The sequence below is a fragment of the Triturus cristatus genome, chromosome 6 (genome assembly GCF_964204655.1).
Source record: "Triturus cristatus chromosome 6, aTriCri1.1, whole genome shotgun sequence".
Classification (NCBI taxonomy): Eukaryota; Metazoa; Chordata; class Amphibia; order Caudata; family Salamandridae; genus Triturus; species Triturus cristatus.
Window position 1 is genome coordinate 776,960,905 of NC_140589.1, and position 21,901 is coordinate 776,982,805.

The window sequence follows — 21,901 nt, forward strand, 5'->3', positions numbered from 1 at the left end:
GAGGAAATGAACTTTAAAGCAAGGATATGTAAAATTATGAAAAGTAAATGTTTTGTATTTTTGTGCCTATTTACACTGTGTAGTATAGTAATGTTTATTGTAGGATTTGTGTTTTTCTCCGCTCAAAAGCCCATTGCACCCACTGAACAGCCTATACCTCTTTCTACTGCCTCCTCTCACTCTTTTCACCCTTTGCCTGAGCACGAACAGACCAGACGATCAGAGTTTGTAAATAACTCGTTTATCCAGCTCTTGCACCAGCACCAACTAGTAATGAATACGACCAATTGCTGGGTGTGTGGGTTAATGCCACATACCATTAATAAGGGTATTCCCTACCTGGTGCTGCCGTATAGTTACAATGGATCGTCATGGGCATTCCAGACCATGTTTCTCTATGCTCTAGATACGTACTCCCCTCGCCAACCGCGTTCCATCAGACCTATCACCAATAATAAGGCTTTGATGAAAGGAATTGCCGATATGAGTAGGGATATTGATGCATACTCATCCATTCCCAAAGAAGAATTGAGACCTTATGTAGGATGGAACGCGACGGGGTATAGTATTAGTCTGGGTGAAAGACAGCGAAAAATCTCATCTCCAATCTGGGTCGTACCCCACATGGGTCGGTTCTGCTTACAGGGTAATGGTCAGAATCCAAGAGCTCAACTGGGAAGAAGTGACTGTACTGAAACGTACACTTTCCCGTCACAGTTTTCCCCTGCGTTTTTGACTGCCAAGGGTACATATTTCATCTGTAATGACCGAGCATATACATGGTTGCCCCCTGATTTCTCGGGCACATGTTATATTGCGAACTTGCTACCACCTACATTTACTGCTGCCTCTGATTATCACAAGACCAGGGTTGTGAGAGGCGTGATTAGTAAGGAGGACACTGCGGGTCAGGAAGCGGGAGACTTCTTCTTGGGTTTCCTGCCGTTTTGGGGACCTATGGTGAATAGTAGGAACCTGCGACAACTGACACGTGTGGTTGAATCCACTGTTAATGTAACGGCTGGTGCCCTTGGTAATCTGACCGCCGAGCTCCAAGCGGATCGCCTTATGACTTTACAGAACCGCATGGTTCTAGACGTTATTCTTGCAGACCGCGGTGGGGTATGTAAGGTTATTCAATCCAGTTGTTGCATTTTCATACCAGATAACGCTCCAACAGTGTATCAAGCCATCTCCAAACTCCATAAAATATCTGAATCCATACACGTGGATAAGGGAGACTGGTCACTGGTGGGGTGGTTCTGGGAATTGATATCTGCCTGGGGTTGGAAAGTTCTGATGGTCATTGGAATGATCTTAGCCATTCTTTTCCTGTTCTGTCTGTGCATACAGTGTGCTCCTGCGATATGTGGCCTCTGTGCTACCTTATGTGTAAGGAAACCTGTATCAAGGGACGAGCTAAGTAATAGGATGATGCTACAGCAACATCTCCATGACTTCGTGAACATTGACCTAGACTCGGATTAAGATGAGTATAGTGATTGCCTATGTAAGGGCAAAAGGAGGGTCTGTCGTACTTTAATCTCTGCCACCGCGTAGGGGACAGGGCCCTACCCCTGTCTATCTTGGTATTAGCAAACCGCAAATGGTAAATGCGGCATGTACGAGTGCTTTATATATCGTTCTAGCTATGAATGCACTGTGTACACGTTATTCTGCTTCACTACGCGGGTTCCATTTTGGAAGCGGTGGCCATCTTGTCATTGCCCTCACATAGGCTATAATGGAGCAAATACGGGCCTCACAGTACATGTGCTTTCCCGTGACTTCTTGGTGACCTGGGCAGCTGGCTCTGCTGCCCCGGGTCAAACTGGTCTCACGAGCTCCCCTTCCTCTCTCCACCTGTGATTAGCATCAGGGCTTGACCCGTCATAAAACCCTTTCATTCTACACAAACCTCCGGCTAATCTCTTTCACACCTGCTTGTTCCTGCTTTATGACTTGTTTCCCAAAACAGGAGATGCTCATGTTTATTGGGGGGTCTATCGATATCCGATGTGGGATCTGAACCTTACTGTGTAAATCATTGTGGGCTGGCCGAACTGGAATGTGGGATGGTCATCATGACTCTGCTTTTTCGTTTGTAATGTATACTTGTGATGGCCGTATCATAAAACCTAGGAATGTATGCTTGAGGCAAGAAAAAGGGTATTTAAGATGAAGTCCGTTCCTATGATTTTCAGCAGTCTCCTGAGAACATACACGCTGTTGTACTTCTAGGATACCTGTAATTGGTCTGCAGCCAATAAACGATTCTTTGACTTCACCCAGAAGACTCTGTGTTTCTGTAGGTCCGGAACAGGGTGAACCCAGAAGTCATAGGGTGTGTGCCCCTGCACCGCTGGGTCTAAAATACCCAGTACTTCAGGGTCCCTAGAGTTTGTCCCAGCCCTTCCGTGGGTATAAGATAGGAACCCCTGGCTTCAGGACTTTAGATTACACCTGGATGAAACTCTGATACTGAATCCTGGAACTTCGATGATCTACATTGAACTAGATGACTGAAGAATCTCCCTTGAAGTAAAGGAGTTACTACCCTGCAAGTCAGGCACCAAAGACACATCTGAACGGTTTGCATCTCCGAATCTCCCGCCAGACTTCGAAGAATTTTGCAACACAGGAGGTGGGCTTCCGTGGTCTTAGAGGTCAATCAGTGCCCACAGAATGTCCGAGGCCCGTAGCCCCCGTGGCGACCGTGCAACCCAAACCCAGGACACCGCGTCACTTTGCAGAAGCATCACCTCTCCAACGACTCCTGCAGCTGAGCTTTGGGTTACTTTTAGCCCTGACCCCAAGCAGCATTTGCACCGAAGATTGCCTGCCGACACTCCACGAGTGTTCCGTGAGCTTTGGTTTTTCTCTCAAGGTCCCTTTGCGATCCCTTGTCCGTCAACTGGGGGGTCCCTGTGAAGGCAACTTTAACTTTAATTGGGCTTACCCGGTTGCTCCAGACGTTCCCTGACTCTCCATCACTTGGGGAGTCCCCAGGACCTTGCTGGTCTGCACCGAAGCATCTTTTCTCTTTCTGCATGGGTTGCTGTTGCCAAGGCTTGTTGGGTCCATTCCGGGCACCGACACCGCAGCTCTCGACATCCTTTATGGGACAGCTCGAATCCAGCTCCTGGTTGTTGTCAACGCCTCCTGGTCCTCGTGCCTGCAGAGTCAAGCTTCACCTCTTCGCACCTGAATCACCCGACATCGGTGGGCATTCGTCTATCGTGCCCCTGGTCACTGGCAAGTGACCCAGACTCTGTCCCCTCTGCTTTCAGGTTCTTCTGATCTTCGATCCAGGCTTGGATAACACCGGACACTTTTCTCCTTCCCGGCAGCAGCACTTTGCAGCAGATCACCATTGAAATCAACTACGATTCCCAACACCATTTGGCACCTATGCACTCTGCTTCCCTGGGTGAGGTAACTCGAGTACTACAGTGCTCCAGTGGGTGCTGGCCCTAAAACCCCCTAAGTCTAAAAGAGTTTGCTCAAAGTCCTCTCCTAAGTGTCCTTAACTTCTAAAATTCCAACCGCGATTTTCCTATTGAATAGTACGGGGCTCGTGCCTGTATTCTCACACTGCACGCGTCCCCTGTCTTCTGTGTCACTAACTTGGGTGGTTCCTTGGGGTCCCAGCAATTCTACGTGCTCCAGGCACGGTGTCTAGTCAAGTCGTGGTTCTTATACCACTTTCTTAATATATGCTTTGGTCCGCCCCTAGGGCCCATTGTATATTGTGCTATTTACTGTCGTTTTAGAACTGTATTATTGTGTATCTTGGACTCTAAGCTCATAAAGAGATAAGTAGTGAGTGTTTAGAAATAAATACCTATATTTTAAATATACTGTGTGTGGTTCTCCTTTCATTTAGTGATTCAACAGGTTATAATCTGGTAAACCAAGCTGCTTTACACTCATTCAAGACTTATCCTGAAGGCTGCTTTCCACAGCTACCACTAGGATAGCTTTCAATAAAGGTTTTCTTTAAACCTATCATCAATAAGGGTTTATTCGACTGGTGCAAGGTGCCCACTATAACTAGTGGACAGCATATGCCAGGCCAACTTCTCCCAACAGTCAATTATTGTGTATGCTGAAGGGCGGTCTTCTGCACAGGCCCTGTCTTTACTTCAGATCATGGGGACCCCCAGTGTGCGAGCTCTCATGCAGTCGGGAGTTCCAGCATGCCACGCAGTCCATGGGGTCCGCCCACCTGGCGGCTGGCTGTGCTTGTTTATGCTTTTGTTTTGTCTCCGTGGTTCCTTCCTATGTCCCCAGTGCATATTTGGAAGTCCCCTGCCTACGGGCAGGACCGGAAGAAAATGTTTCAGGGCTGCGGCGGCACTCAGGACAGGCCCTGGTAGCTTATAGGGTCAAGGTTTAAAAGAGCCGGAGAGTTAATGGGCAGTCCACTGTGTGCCAAATTAAGGGGGCAAAGGTTGCAGAGCCCCTCTATGTATACGGGTCTCAGGCGTTCCCCTCCACGGCAGCCGGGGCGTCAGCCCAGCACACAGCCCCCCGGGGAGAACCAAACAGGCTGGGCAGCCCGACTCAGGGCCGCACCGCAGGAAGCAGAGCCATCCACGGCACGCAGGTAACTGTTAGGAATTGTGGGGCATATCAACAACAACCGGCGAAAATTATCGCTAAGCGCACTTAGCGCTAGGATAATTATCGCCGGCTAGCGTGGATTTTTATCGCTGAGATTGCGTGCTATTAGCAACACTTATCTCAAAAGCGATAAAAATCCTAGCGCTAACTGCCTAACGTGAGATTATTTCTGGAAACCCAGCGATAATCTCACGAAATGTGGCGTTAGCTTGTTGATAGGGACTCACAAACTTAGCCATGATATCCTCCTTCCATAGGATATCATGGCTAAGTCAGTCCTGAAGCAGGCGTTTGGAAAGTAGCGATAACAGGGGTTATCGCTACTTTTCCTGCTGCTATGCTTCATAGAGTGGGGCTTGATGATAGGAGAAAAGTCGCTTAGCGACAAATCTCCTGTCATGTCAGGAACGCCCACTTTGCATCTAAAAAGTGATGCAAAGCTGGGCATTAAGATTTCGTACGCTAAAGCAAGGTTTCACGTGTTAGCGTGACCTTGCTAATTAGGCGATAAAATTATCACCGCTTTTCGGCCGAGAACGGCCACAAAAGCAGCGATAATTTTCTATCGCCTCGTTGTTGATATGCCCCTGTGTTAGGAGTCGTGTACTGAGCATGGCCAGTACTCACATTGTGCACTGAGCATGGCCAGTATATTAAATACAATGTTTAGCATTTACTTTCAAACATAATACCATACTACATGTTGCACTTTTATTTTATATACATGCTATCTCATTAGATGATGCAGGTTTATTTTTATTAAAACATTATGTAGTAACGTGCTTAGATGTTGTATATTTGTTCTGAAAACTGTGCTCAGCTCAAGGAAGTAAAGTCACGTGATAATAGAATAATTACGCATGAGGAAACCTCAGTCTTCCTTACACGTGCAACATGCTGACAGTTAGCCATGTGTTGCACGCGTCTGCCGGTTGACTGTTGGCTGAGCAGCTCCACGTGTTACCCCACTCAGTGAATTGTTATATATACAAAACGAATATTGAACTATAAGTGAGAATTCTTATAGATGTTGATATGGTGTCTCTTCTTTCTCTAATACAGTTGAAAGTCACATGTGTATAGTATTTATCCAACCCTTGGTCGTAGAGAGAAGAGTACCCCTTATTGTTCGTAGAGTGAAGATTACTCTCTATATGAGGAATACACATGTATGAATGAAGGTACTAATTAAGGCCAAAGTAAAACATGCTTTTCTACGAATGTTACTTAAGAAGCAACAAAGAATCTTTGGTGTACTTATTCTTATCTGTTTATTTTGTTGTAGAAACACGAAAACAGGGCGTTAAATTGCAGTATAAAGGACCGCTAATGGTCGCACATACCAGAACAGAAAAAAGTGCTACAACCCAAAGAAAGCTGTGTGTTTCTCTTTCTCATATCTCCGTCCATTCCCCCTTTCCCCTAAGAGTTTTCTCATGTTTGGTGAGTGTCCTTTGCCGCCATAGCAGGAGTAGATCCTTGGGGGTGTCGGGACATAGCATCTCATCTCTCAACAGGAACAACCTGGTTTTCAGGTGAGTGGTGTCATAACAGCAGCAGATGTCCCTGGTGCAAATGACAGGGAGTTACCTAGGGGTGCAAAGCGCCGCCACCCCGGCTTGGGGAGTCTGCTGACAGGCCGCTCAGCAATGACGCCACGGGGTAGGCCGCAGAGATTCACAGAGCAGGGTGGCTGAGGGAGTCACTCAGTCTGGCGGCCCACACCCCTCCTGCAAGTGGGAAGGGGCCCGTAGGTTACCGCTGAGGGACCACAGCCAGCCGCAGCGGTGCCAAGTCTGGGCTCACCCAGCCGCCCATAGCCAAGCTCAATTCACTCAGGTGGGGTCCGCCATCTTCATTTAGTGTCATCGTAGGCAGAGGCTGCCTAGCAGATCGCGTCACCGTCGTCTTTGGCCCCCCGGGGCGCACTCCTCTCCCAGCTCAGGCAGCGCTGCTAAATTCGGTGTCGGTCAGTGAGAATTGCACCGCAGTTGTCGCCACCACACGCCGCTACTCCAGCCTCCACGGCCTAGTGGCTCACCTGGTCTGGCACCTCGCAGCAGGCCTCGCCCCTCGGTCATTTCACCAGGCATCCCCACATTTCACAGGCGGAACAGAGCAGGCAGCAGAGTATCCCACATCAGAGGCTAATGTTTCAAGCCACTTTGGCAGGCCTCAAAACATGATCTTGACAGATATTTCACATCCGGTCATCAGAGCTCACTCAAGGTGCAGCCATCTTGCCGCCGGCGAGACCGCGCCCAAAAAAATACTGTGTTTATAATGGAAATTGAGTGCCTCCAGTTTGTTCCGTTTTACAGGTTCCTGTATACTCCAGTTCGGCTTTTCATCCTCTTTTAGGGTATACATGTCCTTATTCTTTTCTTGCTTTTTTCAATTAGTGAGCCTGTACTTTATTTATTGTTCCTTTCTTGCTTTTTTCCATTAGTGAGCCTGTACGTTAATTATTGTTCGTTTGTCGTTTCTTTGGTTGAATTCCGTTGCGCTGCTTACTATGTGCCTGTACACTTTACTGCTCACATGAGCACGGTTGCTGCTGCAGGGACTGGCAGACGTCGCCACGTCTGCTTCTTCACCGGCCGTCTGGGCAAACTCACAGTTTTCTCCACCATCATGGATTTTTACTCTTAATGTAGGTAAAATTACTTTGCACTATCAGAGTGCTCCCTTTCAAATTATTTGTGTAGTTGCAGCCATAACAGCAATAACCTTCCACAACCTTAAGGTAATTTCTAAGTTTATTAGGGTATGTGCGATCACTTGTCACCCTCCATAGGTTCTCACTGCACCATCACAACACATAGAATATAATACTCGGTAAGGGAGTGGCACTCTCCCTTCCCCAAATCTATGGCATTTTTGTTTGTGGCGTGTCCCACAGAGTAACTGCACCATCAAATCTCTCCCTAAATTTATGTAGTTTGCTTTATGTTTGCATTCATTTTTAAAGCAACATACTTGCAACAAACTTAACATAATAAAATATTTTATTAATAGCTCAGTGGAATGATTTCAAACGCCATGACCTCTAAGTGCACTGTGACACGCTTTTCCCATTCTCATTTTACAAACCTTTTCCTGTTGTGTTTATGGTGACTTTTAATGAACTCTCATCTTTATCTCTTTCTCTTCACTCTAACACTCACAAAATCATCATCTCCCCGCACCAATGTTCTCTCCCTCACAAATGTTCAAAATGTCACTATATCCACTTGTCTAGTAACCCCTTTATTTTCCGACTGGTCTCGCTTCCAGGTGTTCTCTCAACCTCTGAAGTGCCCAAACTTTGTAGATCTATATCCCAATTCCTTTTATGCTCTCTCTCTTTAGTTTAGCCACTCGTAGTATCTGTGTCTCCCGGCATCAGTTATTCCCATAATACTTTTCCACTAAACATCCTGCCGCATAATTTCACTACAAAGAAAATTGCATGGGCAAAAGGCAGTCATTTACATGGTCCACATCTCCAACTCTGAATAATGCGAGACCTATTGCTTTGAAAATGCTTGTTGGGTAATGTATTCAAGTTGTTGAGTAAATGGCTTGTCTCAGTCACGGCATGTCTCAAAACTTCAATTTAGTTTTTTAGGTCTCACCTAGCGTTGCAGCGCGAACGCGCTGCCATCGCTTTGCGAGGCATGCTGTATAAACTGTAGTGTGGAAGCTTCATGGAAGCTCCGCCCACTCTCTGCCCATTGGCTTTTGTCTTAAATGCTGCCTGCCGATTGGTTTGAGGCTTGTTAATACCTCCTCATTCATCATTTGTATCCTTCCATGGCTATTGGCCCCTTTACTCCTGACACTATTTTCTTTTAGGTCTCGCCTAGCATTGCAGCGCGTATGCGCTGAAATCGCTTTGCAAGACATGCAGTATATACTATAGTGTGGAAGCTTCGTGTAAGCTCCGCCCACTCTCTGCCCATTGGCTTTTGTCTTAAATGCTGCCTTCCGATTGTTTTGAGGCTTGTTAGTCCCTCCTCATTCATCATTTGTATCCTTCCACGGCTATTGGCCCCTTTACTCCTAACACTATTTTCTTCCCTGTCTCCCCACCCCATCGCCCCCTCCATCAGTCTGTGACTCCTCCCCCTCCCCCGCCCCCCCACTCCTGTTCGTGTTTTCTTGCCTGCCGGCACTTCTGTTTTCATCTTTATTATTGCCAACTTGAAATATGCGAGTTCAAGATGCGTGCTGTACAAAAACTTCTCGTGTTTAATGAACTAGATTTTAATGTTACTCTAAATATAATTAGACTCTAGGCAACATTCGGGGTATGCATGGCAACTGACTCCTCTTAGTTCACAAATGGCATTGTTGTCAGGCGGGAGGAGCGGCAGTGTTTTAACTCATGCTTAAAACGAGCACTTTTAATAACTTCCTCTCAATTCAGTGCTATAATCTTGTGTACTGAGGAGACGCACTAAAGAAATGCACTTTTTGAATTCTGAAGAGACATTATCGCACAGTTACATCATGTTTACTGTATGATTAACATGACGATCATTTTCACGGCTCGCCCACAGGCTCGTATACGCTTGGCTCGTCTCCGGCTGGCTCTACCTGTTAATTAATATTTTGGCTCGCGCACCTCTAACAAAGAGAGATGAATGGATACATGACAGTGAGCCCGGTAGATGGTAGCGAAATAGACTGGTGCAGGCAAACAGACAATGTCAGTCTCCAGTGCCTCAGGTCAGAATCATTACTTTCAATAACCTGGAAATCTGCCGGCAACTCCCGCATGCCCCAACCTCAGTCCCCTCTCCTATTCTTAGCAGAAGCGGCAGATTTTGAGCTGTGCCCTGCTGGTGCAGAGGAGCACGGCAGAATATATAGAAGCGCTGGGATCCCTAGCCTCTCCGGGCGGGCACCTAAGCCTTCAGGGTGCCTTCCCACTCAGGATAAATGAATAAATGTTGTTCTGTGCTTTAGTCGCCCCTCTGTGAACACTGTCTGATAGAAGCTCTGTGTTAATAAGCACATTCAGAGAGGTGGTTGTATACAAACAAACAACAGCCACAATACCGTACGTTTTGAACGTGTAGTTAAATACCTGCTCATCGAGTACCTCATTGGCTGATCATTCCATGGCACTACCAAAATTACATTTGGACACATTTGCTCAACTGCAAAACACCCCCTTCTATGGGTCAGTTAACAACTCAGGGCATTGGGGTTAGGTAACCTACTTTGGATGCTGTGTAAAAGAGTAAATACAAAAATTAATGCAATGAAACTAAGTAACCAGTACTGTCTAAAACACTGTGAAAACTGACACGCATTCTGGCATTTTGTTTAGTTAATGTCGACTTTCTCATTGATGCGAATAAAGTACTCTTAATATCTTAATGAAATCTGCACACTTTTAACTAACAGCACCGGGCGACCTTTGAGAACTAGGCAATGAATACATTTTCATGTACCCGCGAAGCCCCCCTGCCCCCCACCCCCTTGGCAAATTTCATGGCCTCCCAGTGTTTGGGTGATAACCAAGACGCAGGAAAGTGAGTCAAATAGTCTAGAAAATGAAAGAGAAGCCGGGATTCGGATTCACATGCTCCGATCTTGATTGCGTTGGTTAGTCTGTAAGCACTACTTTTATTAACAAGTTTCGCATTAGTAAAGCACCACGGTGTGCATGTGTGGCGACACTTCACCCATGAGGTACGTGCCAAGCAATTGTTGAAACAATCCACACTTTACGTCTTTTTCAATATATATATTACGAAGTGCAGGACCTTTCCATGGGATATTGCACACTACATACATTCAGTCCAAAAATAAAATGTGTAGGTAAAAAACATTGCCATTTACAATGTCAATAGCTCTAACTCACAAATGCGAGACCTATTTGCATTGCAAATGCTTGTTTGTTTTTATGGGAAGAGCACGCCGAATCTTGAATTCCACTCTCCTGTCGACAGCAGTAGATGTGATGTAATATGCATTGCTTGTTAATGTTGTACTTTTGTGCATTTAAAAATAAATGTGTTCAGCTAACAGCATTTGGAAATTACTTCAATGCTTAGCTGTAAATTCAACATGTGTGCTCATTTTCAGGAAGACTTTGATTGTGTTAACAGACGGTTTGTCATTATAAAAGAGTTATATTGGTGTATCTGGATGTTTTCATTGAGGGTGGCCGCATTCCCCCAGCCCAGAACAAGCAATAAACTAGCTCCAGATGGGGTTCATCAGATTACCCTTTAGGAAGACAGAGTCTGGGATTACGCATACACACTCTCTTTTCCACCATTTTTGTTTACAATTTGTAAGTTTTTAACTTGTCAGCAATGTGCACGCCCAAACTAGAAAGTTGTTTGACAGATCCAAAGTTGGTAGATGTGGATGTTATATTACATCCACATTCAAACACAATTAACATTTTTGCATCCAAAGACGGCTACTTTCTCACCATTACAATTGCCACCAATAAACTGATTTAATCCCACGCCTTGCAGTCCTTAAATACATGTATTACATTAACTTTAAATGTAGAATGATGTTGCCATTCGTTTTGAATTGGGCTGGTACAGGGAGAGTACTCCAGAATCAAACAGTTTCCCTTCTCAAAAGTTGTATACGCAGGATGTACACCAGTTCCGCAGTCTACAGCTCTATATTTCAGGCTACATCCACTTTGCCATTCCTTTATTTTTTGGGCTTTAAAATGAGGCCATTTGACTGAGGTTAAACTGTCTTGTAAATAACTGCTTAAATGGCAGCCACACAGTTTGTACTTTTTTTTTTGTTTGATGTTTTTAATAATTTCACAGTAATAGATGTCACATATATATTCCAATCGACATTATGGCAATTTACACAGTACAGCAAAGTCAGTAGGGAAGAAATTACATTTACAATCATGGGTCACTCATGCGTCGCTCTCTATTGCATTGCATTTCCATTTCTACTGTAGGGGAAACCTACAAGTCCCCCCGGTATGCATTCCATTTGCCCCACTTCTTGTCCCATTTCTTGGGGCATCCTCTTGCTTTAAACACCTCTTTTTCTGCTATCATGCATTTGTCATACTCTCCGACTCACAATCTGAGTGAAGGTCTATCCGCCACCTCCCATCTCCCCGCAATTTCCAGTTTAACTAAAGTATATCCCAGACAGTTTGTATTTTTAACAAATATAGTTTGACTTGTTTCTTCCGCTTTGAACATAGGTGACCAACGTCTTTATATATTACAACCACATTTTAGGAGAGAGTTCATTGCCACACATCTCATAATTCCCAATCCCTGCTCAAATTTGCATAGGAATCAGAATGCCAACACTGTCAAAGGGCTTTAATTAATGCCTGGTAGAAGTAGGGCCAGCATATCATGGATAATGTACCACAAACTTTGATGTCTTTAATGGCTAATGTAATCTAATGGATAATGTGCTGCATGGCTAAACACTTATAAGGCCCCAAAGGCAAGACCTATTGGCTATGCCTAGATAGCGCTTTCACTGACTGGAAGATCTGTTGTGTGGGCTTTGGATAATTTTCCCAGGACTTGTCTGATTCCGCTTTTGCTTAGGGACTACTTTTTTCCTAATAACTGCCTCTGTTTAACTGTCTTCAAATAAAACGACCAGCAGAGGTCAGTAAAATACCAGAATCGCTTTCTGCTGAGGGGCTTTCTTTTTTTATTTTTCTAACAACTGTCTCTATTTAACTGTCTTGATAGAAAATGACCAGCAGAGGTCAGTAAGATACCAGAATCGCTTTAACCAGGATAATGTGCTACATACCTAAAATCCTTTTAAGGTCCAAAAGGTGAGGCCTATTGCATTGCAAATGCTTGTTTCTGTCTGGTACTGCCAGAATTGTCAAACAGACTTGTGCAAATATATTGGCATGATGCTAGATTACAGGTTGATGCATTGGGAGTGGGTGTAGGGTCCAATCCTGGAGACCAGCAGGAAGCACTCCAGATGCTGTGGTCATTGTTAAGGACAAGAACTTGAGTCTTTCACCATTCACCTTCAGTGGATTAGCAGTCCTTGTGATAGATACTGCTCTCATGCAGTCTTGAAATATTGTTTGGCTCTAAATAAGGTTGCATTTGGCTGTTAGGTGGGTGTCATCTGCATAAGCCATGAATGAGAACTGAAAGGATCAAATTAATAAGGTCAGAGGAGCACATATAGGTTAAAGGGAGGAGAACTCAGTGCTGAGCGCTGTGGAACTAGAAAGGTCAATTGGTGAGCTGAAGAACAAAACAGGGGGAACAGTGGTTAGTAAAGAAGGATGCGAGTGAGACCTGGAATGAATCGTGAATGTCTGGTTCAAACAGACAGCAAATAAGAATGTGATAGACGACCATTCTGAATGCTGCACTAAGATCAAGGTAGATCAAAAGGGCCTTCGCCATAGGTTTTCAAACAGGCCATCCGAGGAGCAGGAAGTTATCCTCCCTTTTTACTTATCGACTATATGCTGTTTTATCTGTCTATAGGCAGAGCTATTGTTTCTAATACATACAATACTTAGAGTGGGCTTTGTGACAGCTCGATGCTTGTGATTGGATTCTTTGTTGTCAATTTTAGTTGTGTACTCTTGATTCTATGGCTTTCCCCTAATCCTGTGCTTGGCCAAGATTTTGGCCTCACAGTATTCTGATTGGATCAGTATTGTGCTTCGACTTCATACTTAAGGGGCCAATTTTAAACGTCTATTGAGAAATCCATCTGAGTAAACAGAGTCCTTTGATCTCCCCTTCTTTTTCCTCTTTCCTTACACACTCTTTTTGCCTCGCCCCTTGCCACTCCCCAATGTCCCCTGCCCCACTCCTCATCCTATTATCCATCCTGTCAACCATATTATTATTTTTTTTTGCAGGGGCCGGGCAATTGCAAAATACTAATTGTGCCACTCAATACTTTTTGTGCTTTATGCAATTGTTCATTTTTTAAATTTTGATTTACCATTGTAACATGGAGATGTACCGTGTTAGAAAATGGCCACTAAGTTTGGATGCATGACCTTCAACGGCAACTTGTAATGTGTTTTCCTTTAAAAAAAAACAAAAAACAAGCCGTTCATGTGCATGCATCTTGATGCATGTGGTTCCATATTCTCAGCAAAACGTTTTGGCAAATTCAATAGCCTGGCCTTTTAGAGCTGAGGCCTATTAGCTTTTTCAATGTGTGTTTTAATATGTAGTTGCATTTAAAAAAATACACTATGAACATTGATTAAGTAGTGCAAACAAACTTACACTGCAGAAAGGAAAACAAAGTTAAAGTATGTAACATGGGAGAACTTGGTAGGATCCTGCCACTCTAAAAACAGTAAGTAATTCTGTAAAATAATCAATTCCTATAATGCAAATAGCACGAAGGCCATAGGCCCAGGCATACACTTGATGGCTGACCAATGGGTCAATCACTTTAAAACAGTTTACAAGTTTGTAGTTTCTGTCCATCAGGGATTGCCTCCAGCCTGGTTGTGTACCAATGGACCTGTGCTAATCAAATGCTAACTCCTGGGCCCTGGTCATCACCAACACTCTAAATTCAGCTTGTAGTAGTGGGTTACCTACCACATAGTATTCTGACCTTATTGTTCTGGTGTTCAAAAAGGTAACCGCCAAGCCCCCAAAACCTACAGATCCATCTCTTTACTAGACTCCATAATCAAGATCGTTGGATGTACAGCTCTAAACGGGATTGCTGTCTGGTCCCTCAAATCTGAGATTGTCTCTGGTGTAAAGTATGGATTAAATGATGGGCTCGGGCTGATGGAGCAGTGTCTCAACTTACATTTACTCATGAGTAAATATACTATATCGAAGGGGAGCTCCATGCATTTATCTTTCATGGAACTCAGCAGCACTTTTGATTGAGTAAATCTAACAAAGCTGTGGTGTCTGGTAACCAGCATGGGTCTATGCCAGGCCCTGGTTGCTTTCCTTCAGGCCTTACACATAGAAGTCCCAGCCTCTGTATCATGCAATGAAGGTGGGAAATGTTGTAAGTCATTTTCACTAGACTGGGGTGTACGTCAGAGGAATGTTCTTGCATCTATGATGTTTCCACTGTCAACAACCTTAATCAATTTTCGAAAATGCATGATTCGGATATTCACCAGGTACAACCAACCCCATAACAGCATTATTGTATTCAGGTGAAGTGGTTCTTTTATCACAGACGTTATGTGAGTCAAAGCATTTAATTGATAAGTTTGTCCTCTTTGTGGACAACCTAGATCTAGAAACAAATCTATCGAATACCTATCATATGGCCTGCAGTCCAAAGAAAACAAAATCCAGATGCATCCAGATCAAGGAAGGAATGTCGGAATGTAACTAATTTCTCATACCTGGGAGTAACGTTTGATTCAACCCGCTCCTAGCCTCCTTGGTTTGCACTGGTGTGCCTAAGGTTTTCACAACAGATGGGCATTCTGTTTAATTTTGGTTTGAGTGTTGAGAACAAGCCCATCCTGGCTCTGTTGGCAATATTCAGATGAGAAACATAGCTGCCAAGGGTACCAATTGCTTCTGAATGAAATTTTTATAATTTAAGTGTAATTATGAGTGACATTCGATGACTATAAGTGACACTTTCGCGCGAGCAAAATCAAGCAATGAGAGAAACATGAGAGAAACATATAAATTAAAAAAAATTACCCCCATTTGAGCAACAAGAAACTCTAAGAAGATCTTAAAACTGCTGCAAAGCACCAGAAATGGAAGGGCACTGTGGGACCTGACTGCACCAAACAGGATGTAAGAGGTCATACTGCCTGCAAATGAGCCTTGTGTTCCATAATGCCATAGCGGCCAAGGTTTCAGATTGCTTATGTCTGACATTTCATGGTTCAAGTGCACTTATGAGTGACATTCAACTGCCAGATGTGTGCCACTTAGAGTGACTCTTTCTTGTGAGTAAATCCATGCAATGAAGTGCATAGAAAGAGATAAATACCAGAAACCACCACCACCATCACCCTACTCCTTACTCCAGCACTATCCTGACGCATTACTAAAGTTTTGCATCCATCTTGGAACAGCAATGAGCCCTTATGGATTCCTGTGTCATCCACATTTACATCACTTTTTCTATCAGTACTTGCTGGGTTTATTCTCTGTATTTAGTCCCCAAGACTAGATCTGAAATTCTCTTTCATGATCTGTCAGGTTGAAATATGACTTCTAGGCATTAGGACGAGCACCAATGATGTGGCCTTCTTTTTAGCTGTTTTTCCAAGATGAGATGCCGCTTTTGGCTGCTGATACCTGGCTTCAACTCCATAATAGACAACTCGCCCTGCCTTCACCATATTGGGAAGGCTTCCTGGAAACTCATCCTTGGGCACCCAATCTCAGCAGATCAGAGAAGGGGACCATGAAATACTGGCTCAGACGTGAGAACAACTGGAAGTCGCTCTAGCAAATGCCACACAATAAAAATGGTGTTGGTCTCAAGTGGTGCAGCTTCATTGTAATATCCAGTGCTTTGAGCCACCAATAGCAGTTAACTACCTCTACAGCACTCACTCATCATTCCAAAAGATAACTGTAGGGCAGCAAAAGTGATCGCCACAGGCAAATGTGTCAGCCGGCCACAAGCCTTTCCATTACTAATATTGTGGTTAACCATTCCAAAACTGGGCATTCATTTAGCGAAATGTACTGTTCTGAAATATTTTGTGGAGAGCAGTCTTCCCTGTGTCCTGCAGTCACAGTGCCTATGTTTGGTGGAGCCTGTATTGGTTGGTTAAGGCTTACTAGCATGGCATTACTTGCATTGCCTTCAGGGTTCAGGGGTAAGAGTCAATATCTTAGTTTTTTGACTAGGGTGTTAATAATATTTTATATCATTTTAAAATATATGCTTTTTGTGGCCCTTCTTTCAATGCTGGTGATAATTTCTGAATGCTTCAACATATCAACAGTAACTTGTTTTTTGCATGGCACCTGATACCACTGTTTTTCCTAGTGCATAACACTGCAATTTAATTCTTCTTTGACATGTGCGTTCAATTTGTGTTTTTTTCACACAGATTATTTATGTAACCAGAAACCCCAAAGACAATATGGTTTCCTTTTATTACTTTGGAAATATGATGCGAGAGGCTAGTGAAGAACCTACTGTAATGCTGGAAGAACACTTTGAGAAGTATTGCACAGGAAACGGTACTGTTCTGTATGCTACTTATCCAAGTGATTATAAAACACCAGCTGTTTTGTTAGACCTGACAGTCTTAGGGTGGTCTTCCCCCAAATGTTTTGCCTGTATGAGGATCTGGGTCTACTATATGATATGGCTCTGGGGCCTTATCGTGGAGGACACTAACAGATAACACCCTGGGTGTAATCAGTATTATTTATTTAATCTTAGCTCAACCCTGGGTAGCTGTGGCTGCGAGCAATAAGGCTTGGCAAAGGAGCTTAGTGAAAAATATTTCCCAGCACCAAACAACAGAATAAGAAAACATACGCCAATAAGAAGACATAACAATTTATAAAAGTAGACCGTATTTTAATGAATTTTTAGAAACCGTAATTATTAAAATCCACCAGAGGGTTCCAGGGAAACAGCTTTTAGAACTTTTTATCACTTTTTAAAGACAACCACAAGCAAGCATAGGCAAACGTAATGTTTCAAAATGTTTGAAAAGTTTGAAAGAGTTAGTGTGCGTACTCAAGCCAAGCCTTGGTGACCAAATCCAGCAGGCTAAAGACCTAGGGGGCCAGAAAGTATACTTTGGACAGTTACCTGGCCACCAGAGCGAAATTACAACCACCGTAGAAGTCAATGGAGTGATGCTGAGGGATTCAGGCAAAGATGCTCAAAAGGATGCTCTGGTTGTGGTGTGGTGATGGGGGTGTCTCTGTAGTGGTTCCTCGGATAATGGGTGATGAGGGGCGACTTTGGCCACAGAGATCGGGGGTCCCTTGAAGTCTTCTACGTTGCAGTAGTTGGACAGCCAATGCTGCAATACTGGTCACACTGCTCCGCAATTGGATGCACACTCTTTCATGGGGGCTTAAGTAAGATGAGTCTGACTTTGGACAGCACTGCTGGGTCCGCCAGTCTCGGGTGCTGCTTTCGGCTATTTCAGATTTTGCCTTTCTTGTGCCCGGTGACTGGTAGCGGCAAAATTGCTGCAGGGTCTATCACTCTGTTGGTATGGGCTCTTTTGGCTCTTGTGGTCATGGAGCAGGCACCAGGGGATCAGCCGACTGATCCTTGGAGTACTGCTCTTGATGAAGCTGGTAAATCAACTTTTCCTGGGGTGAGGACTCGCAGGCACAGTTCCAATCTCACTAGCCCAAAAGTACAGCAGGTGCAGAACTCTCGATGATACAGCCTCTTTCTGCACAGTTCAATAGCAGCAGGGCAGCCCTTCTTCGTCCTCACTTCATCTCCAACATGAACTAAAGGGCAGGGTGCCAGGGGTGCCATATTTATCCCAGAAATGAGCCCAAGGGGAACCACGCAGTCACTAACCAATGGGCTACTGGGTCCCCTCCTCTCTAGTGACAAAGTTCCTGTGATGTGTGGCACCTGGCTATTCCAGAGTACCCCATCTTGCCCCTTCCAAGATGGCACAAATCTTCCTTGGTCGTGAGGAGCAGTGTAGCCCACCCTAGGGGTGTGGCTGACAGAGGGCTACATGCCCATGGGAAAACTGGTTTGGGAACAGGTTTCCCTTCTTTGGCCATGTCTCCTAATTGTCTGAAGGAACAAAAGGCATCGTGCTCAGGAATATTGTTACCAGTGGCTCTTCAAAGGCGGTTTCACCTATGAAGCCTGCCTTGTGGGCTAACACTCTGAATGGCCATCCTGGGAGAGGAGGTAGCACCTCGGTCTGTGGCAACAGCCTTTGTTTCTGGCCCTTGGAGCCGTTCACATGTCTCCCCAGGTAGTCAGAAATCTTTTTAAATTTCATGGCCTTTGTGAGGCCACTGTACTAGCTGGAGTGCAAGGAAGCAACTTTCTAAAAGTTGCTTAACTTTAATAGTGACTTTAAATCTTGCCTGGGCATCAGGTCGCATTTAATGTCCCAATCAATTTGCTACCTTACTTGACCCTCTTAGGTGGTCCCATTCAGGAGTTGGAAGAGTTGGGTTGCCAACCGTTTAGCCCTCTGTTGGCCAATGGGGTTTCTAACCTTTCCACGGCAAAATGACAATTTAGAGATATATATATATATCATTATGTGTCTTACTTAAGTGTATACAACTCTCTGCCATAGGGCTCCATAGGCTTTCCTTAGGGGAGTCTAACATATATGCTTAAGGAAATTGGTGGAACTGCCATTAGATGTATTGGCAAAGTCGAACCAGCATTGTGAAACATTACCCTGTCAATCTGCAGTGGCAGGCTGGTGTTCATTTTGTCTCAGTCACATGCAGGGTGGCACAAACAGTGCTGCAGCCCTGGGTGACCACTCTGCATTACATGCCTTAGGTACCTGGGGTACTATCTACTAGGGACTTATAAGTAAGTCAGTACTTGCCAATTTGGTGTATCCAATTTGACATAACCTTGATATTGGGTTATAACACTGGCACTGAGGTCTGGTTTGCAGGCCTCAGTGTAATCAGTCAAAACACCAGCAGCAACAGTCCAAAACTTTGATGGTGAACATGCAAAAAGAGGCATTTCCTTACACGAACCGTTATCCTTGTGATTCTCATCATCTGAGCGGAAAAACCTGGAAAGACCATCTGCACTGGCATCGCCAGTCCCAGGTCTGTTTTTCACTGTAAAGTCCTTACACTGTATGGAAATAGGACCACCTCAACAATGTTAGGTTCTCTCCTTTAATCTGCAACAACCATCTGAGAGGTCTGTGGTAAGTTTGAACTGTGAAGTGAGTCCCAAACAAGTAGGATCTTAGCTTCTTCAGGGACCATACAGCAGCAAAGGCTTCCCTCTCAATGGCTTTCCAACGCTTCTCTCTGGGAAGGAGTCACCTGCTAATAAAGGCACCTGGTTAATCTTGACACTGGTCATTCAGCTGTGACAGTACTGCCCCAATCACATGTTGTGAAGCATCAGTTTGGACAACAAACTCTATACTAAAGGCAGGTGTTTTAGGGACAGGTGCTGAACACATAGGCTCCTTCAAGGTGTCAAAGTCCTTTTGACATGTCAGTCCATATGACTTACCTTGGCTGTTTCTAGTAGGTAAGCGCTGTTAAAGGTGCCACTATGGTACCATAACAAATCTCCTATAGTACCAAGTCAGGCCTAAAAAGGCTCTGACTTGGGTCTGAGTCTTTGATGCTTCCCAAGCCAGAATTATCCGAATTGTGGGTTGAAGAGGTTGTGCTACATGACACTTTCTTACCTTGATAGCCAGCCAAGTCTATTGAAGGGTTGAAGCTTTTCTTGAGATGGACCAGCTGGTTCTCCAAGGTGAAACTAAAGACAGCTATATTATCTAGATACGCTGCACTAAAGTTTTCCAGGCCTGAAAGTACTTTATTCATCAACCTCTGGAAGGTGGAGGTGCATTTTTCAATCCAGACTGTATCACTTTAAAGTACACCTGGGCTATTGTGCTGATGGACTCCGTGCCTATCTAGTGGAGGACGGCTTTCCGCTACCTGTTCCCGCCTGTTCCTGCCCTCGTCTCCCTTCCGCCACCGCACTTTGTGATCTTGCCGCCGCCGTGTGGAGGGAGACTACAACTCCCAGGTTCCCTTGCACCGGAAGCCATCACTGCCTCATCCGCGCCTGGAGGCGCTTTAAAACTTACTGTAGCCCCGGTGGAGCAGGCGTTGCAAGTACACCTGGGCTATTGTGCTGATGGACTCCGTGCCTATCTAGTGGAGGACTGCTTTCCGCTACCTGTTACTGCCTGTTCCTGCCCTCGTCTCCCTCCCGCCGTCGCACTTTGTGATCTTGCGGCCGCCGTGTGGAGGGAGACTACAACTCCCAGGTTCCCTTGCACCGGAAGCCGTCACTGCCTCATCCGCGCCTGGAGGCGCTTTAATACTCACTGCAGCCCTCGCGTCGCGGGATCGCGTGCTTGCTGCGCCGGGCTAAGCCCGGGCAAAGGGCGGGCCGTCTGTGGCCGTCCGGGGCTGGCCGAGGCTGGGCTGGGCAATCCTACTAACGCTTTCTTTTCTGAACTTTCAGGAAACTGCAACGTAAGATCGGTCCCTTGTATGTTCATTGTACTGACCTGGTCACAGACTATTCATATATGATTGGATACTACTGCTCATTTACCGTTTCTATCTCTTCTGTTCAAACATCCCTAATTTTTGTGCCGTGCTCGGTGCATTTTTGAAACTGTTATTGTGTATAGGAACATGAGTTCCCGGTCAACTAGAGGCAGGAAATCAACGGTGGGTGGTTCAGTGAGGGGGACGCTGGATCTTTTTATAACTAGAGCAGCATCAGCTCTCTAGCGTGAGATAGCCATAACAGAACGGCGTCTTTCCTCGGAACATCTCTATAATAAACGCTCTTCACTGGGTAACATTCAGAGGGCAATCACTCCATCCTCCAATAAAAGTAATGAAATAGATCAAATAGGTGATATTAGCTTTCCCCTACAGCTGCAGGATCAAATTTCCTTAACTCAACGGAATGCAGATGATTCATATTTAAATCCACCACTTGAAGTTATCTCTGTTGAGCAAACATCAATTATATCCTCTGATGAGTCCCGCAGCCTTAAATCAAATAAAATACGGGTGGACTCCCCACAGAAAAATAATAAAAGGAAGCGAAAGGGGAATACCCATAACGGGCGGATTGCTAAAATACCAAAAACAAACGAGACTCCCTTACCCACTTTTAAACATAGGACAGGGAAGACCACACTAGAAAGTCTTTCTATTTCACCCAAGTCTATGAAAGAACTAATAGGTTCGATGGAACTACTAGTGAAATCTCTGATATTGAACCTGCTAGAGAGAGTCAAAAGATTGTCAGCTCAACTGGGGACTATGGAACAAACTCTTATAACCAATACAGACACGATTAGGGCCTTTACTCAAACTAGAAACCCAAAATCTACGGACGGCAAACCGCCCCAAGAATTACTAGGTGAGAAATTATTAAACCAACACTCTTGAGTAGCGAAAGAAGCTGTCCAAATGATTCCCCAGCACCAGAATAAGCCCCGTACAACCTTGGGAGAAGAGAGAGAGGCCGGTAAAACTAGTATTTCCACTGAACAGGAGAACATACATAAACCTGTATCTAGGCTTCCCCTACCTAGAGATAGGATAAGGGGTAAGCAGCAAATCATAGACCTCCCCCCGGAAGCGGCCCCTTACGT

The 21,901-nt window shown here is 44.8% G+C and overlaps 1 protein-coding gene across 1 annotated transcript in view; it reads left to right on the forward strand.

Moving 5' to 3' along the window:
- The window catches only part of LOC146817857 (amine sulfotransferase-like), a 627,446-nt gene that overhangs the window by 419,329 nt on the left and 186,216 nt on the right, over positions 1–21,901 (forward strand). Inside the window, exon 4 of the mRNA XM_085611340.1 lies at positions 16,655–16,787. Within this exon, the coding sequence (XP_085467466.1) occupies positions 16,655–16,787 (133 nt within the window). The remainder of the gene's footprint in view (positions 1–16,654; positions 16,788–21,901) is intronic.